The sequence below is a fragment of the Nansenia antarctica genome (genome assembly GCF_963989245.1).
Source record: "Nansenia antarctica genome assembly, chromosome: 15".
Lineage (NCBI taxonomy): Eukaryota > Metazoa > Chordata > Actinopteri > Argentiniformes > Microstomatidae > Nansenia > Nansenia antarctica.
Genome location: NC_137685.1, coordinates 4986350 through 4989075, shown reverse-complemented (window position 1 = coordinate 4989075; position 2726 = coordinate 4986350). Strand labels below are relative to the sequence as shown.

Below are 2726 nucleotides of genomic sequence, written 5' to 3'. Positions count from 1 at the left end.
AGTCACTGAAATAAGGAAAACTAATACATCTTTTTTATTTTAAATTTTAATGAAGGAGTTAATTCTCTTTCAATCCTATACAAAACCATTGCAGTTAAAAACTTTTAGGTAAAATATTTACATATGAACAAGTGCGTATCTGTGCAAAATGTACAAGAAAGAAGGGAGACATGATATGCTACTGAGGTCCCCCTTACTCTGAGTTCTCTGTGAGAGATAAATATGGAAAGTAACAGGTAGGCTACCGACCAATCAGCATCTAAATCAAATCAATCAGGAAGAAGAAAATACCACAGAGCGTTAGCCAGGGCTGTCCTATGGGGCACCGGAACAGAAGCAACTTAAAATGATAATGCAGACGGGACAACTTCAACAATCATAACAATACCATTCATACCATACAACCGTCTGAAACAAATCAGCATATTCATCCATGAAAAAGGTACAAAGTTTGCATGTTTTGGGGAGCATAAAAAGTCCCTCAAGGTTCAGATAGATTGAGAAATTGTATTACAATACATAATACATGCAGTCTATAAAGTAAAATAAAAAATCACTTCCCTGCATGCATGTGCCGTAGAGTACAGTTGTGGGGAATGGTGTCCAGCAAGTGTCCTCTATCAATTTGGACTGCAATTGTTTGTTGGTGGTGGTGGAGTTATTTTGTCTATTTTTTGGAATACTGTTCAGCTGTTCAATCACTGTAATTTAATTCAGTCTAGATCTGTCAATATTTGTTTTTATTAATTAAAATATTGTGTATTGTTATCAATGTGCAATGTGTTGTTTAGTTAGGGAAAGAGATGTGATCTCAACCACACATACACAGATGCAAAACAACAAATAAACAGAATAAAACACAAGTTTGAGCTAAAAACACTGAAAACATTGATTTCGAGCTGAGCTGCAAACTGAGACAAACGTGAGATAGACAAAGCCCTGCTGTTTCAGATTACAATAGGAATTGCTTGATTAATTGCTTTGCTGTTAATAATCAGATACAAATATATGGCTTATATCATCAGGAAGGCAAGTCAGTAGAAGCAGAAATCCGTTAAAACAAATTCGAATAACTATAACAAAATAAAAGATAAACATCTTAACAGCCGTTCTACAGAAACACTTTTGTTGATTAGATTTCTTTTAAAATATATAGATTCTTTCATATAAAGAGAATTATAAAATCAATTGACTGCATTACTTTATATTTTGTACATTAGGTCATTTGCACTTTACAAAACAGCCTTCTAAGTAAAATGCATAATATATATATATATATATATATATATATATATATATATATATATATATATACTGTATATATATATATATACTGTATATATATATAATAATTTCATTACACTTCCATAACAAAGGGATTCTAAATAAGGAAACTAAAACGTAAATAAAAAACAGTAGAACATATGAGAGTCCCAAGAGCGTTGTGTAGGAAGTTTGTGGGGAGTGATTTAAGGGAGGGGCTGTCGAGCCACCAGATACAGGAGTACAGGACCACTCCACAGGGTAGCCAGACGTTCAATCCTCCTCATTCAGTTCCGTTCACCAAAGCTTCCAGTGTAGGACTACTTCCTGGAAAACCTTGAAATCAATGTATCAAAATCACTGACCAATCCCACTTTTTCCGTATTCAAAGTGTCACGTAGAGCAGGGCAGACTCAAACCCTTGGGAGTCTCAGAGGAGGTGACTGATCTCTCACCCCCCCTCTCTCTCCGCTCTATTTGAGGAAGCCTCTGTAGAGGAGGTGAGAGCGACTGGTGGATTTCTCGTTCTCCAGGCAGAAGAGCAGGTCCCTGAGGTTGATGCGCGTGATGCGCTGACGGGTGAACTGCCTGGACCCTGCCACGCCAGCACCTCCAGACAGAGAGGGACTGGAGCCCGAGCCCTGAGGAGGAGACAGAGAGAGGGGACCTTGTGTGAGTGCATGTTTGGGAATGGTAAATGGACTGCACTTACATAGCGCCTTTTATCCAAAGCGCTTTACAACGGCCTCTCATTCACCCATTCACACACACATTTACACACCAATGCCGGCAAGCTACCATGCAAGGCGCCGGCCCCGCTCACTGGGAGCAATTTGGGGTTCAGTGACTTGCCCAAGGACACTGTGGCCAGCCGGGGCTCGAACCGCCGATCTGCCAACCTTCCGATCATTAGACGGCGACTCTACCTCCTGCGCCACAGCCGCCCAAGTGCAGTCCATTTATGTTTGGGAGCGAGTGAGAAGAAACCAAGCCAGTGCCGGGTGAGATGAAGGCGTGTACTGAGACAACGTTACCTCAGCAGCTGCGGACGCTGCGGCCTCCAGCTTCCTCTTCTTCCTGGGGCCGATGGCCGCCAGCGCCGTCAGGTTAGCTTCTCTCTGCCTCAGCTGAAACTGCTCCGCTTGCTGCATCTGGAAAACACACACACCAACACACATTTTAGTATCTTTATTTGTGTTCACACAATTCTTGAACACAAACATTAATAGATGCATCAGCATAGGACACTCGGTTTGCTCAATGTGTTTCAGTCTGAGTCTAAGGGTACAGGTAACACCTTCTCCTCCATATGTGCCGGCTGCCAATTATTGCAGATAACCCAACACACACACAGACACACAGACACACACACACACACACAGACAGACACACACACACACACAGACAGACACACACACACACACACATTGAAGTGAGATGCACACACTCAGCACAGTGGTTCA

The 2726-nt window shown here is 41.6% G+C and overlaps 1 protein-coding gene across 1 annotated transcript in view; it reads right to left on the bottom strand.

Moving 5' to 3' along the window:
• Positions 1-1509: 1509 nt before the first annotated feature.
• The window catches only part of LOC308170929 (transcription initiation factor TFIID subunit 4-like), a gene marked incomplete at its 5' end in the record, with an annotated part of 14973 nt that continues 13756 nt past the window's right edge, over positions 1510-2726 (bottom strand). The window contains 2 exons of the mRNA XM_080545782.1: positions 1510-1904; positions 2298-2414. Of these exons, the coding sequence (XP_080401908.1) occupies positions 1737-1904; positions 2298-2414 (285 nt within the window). The 3' untranslated portion in view covers positions 1510-1736. The remainder of the gene's footprint in view (positions 1905-2297; positions 2415-2726) is intronic.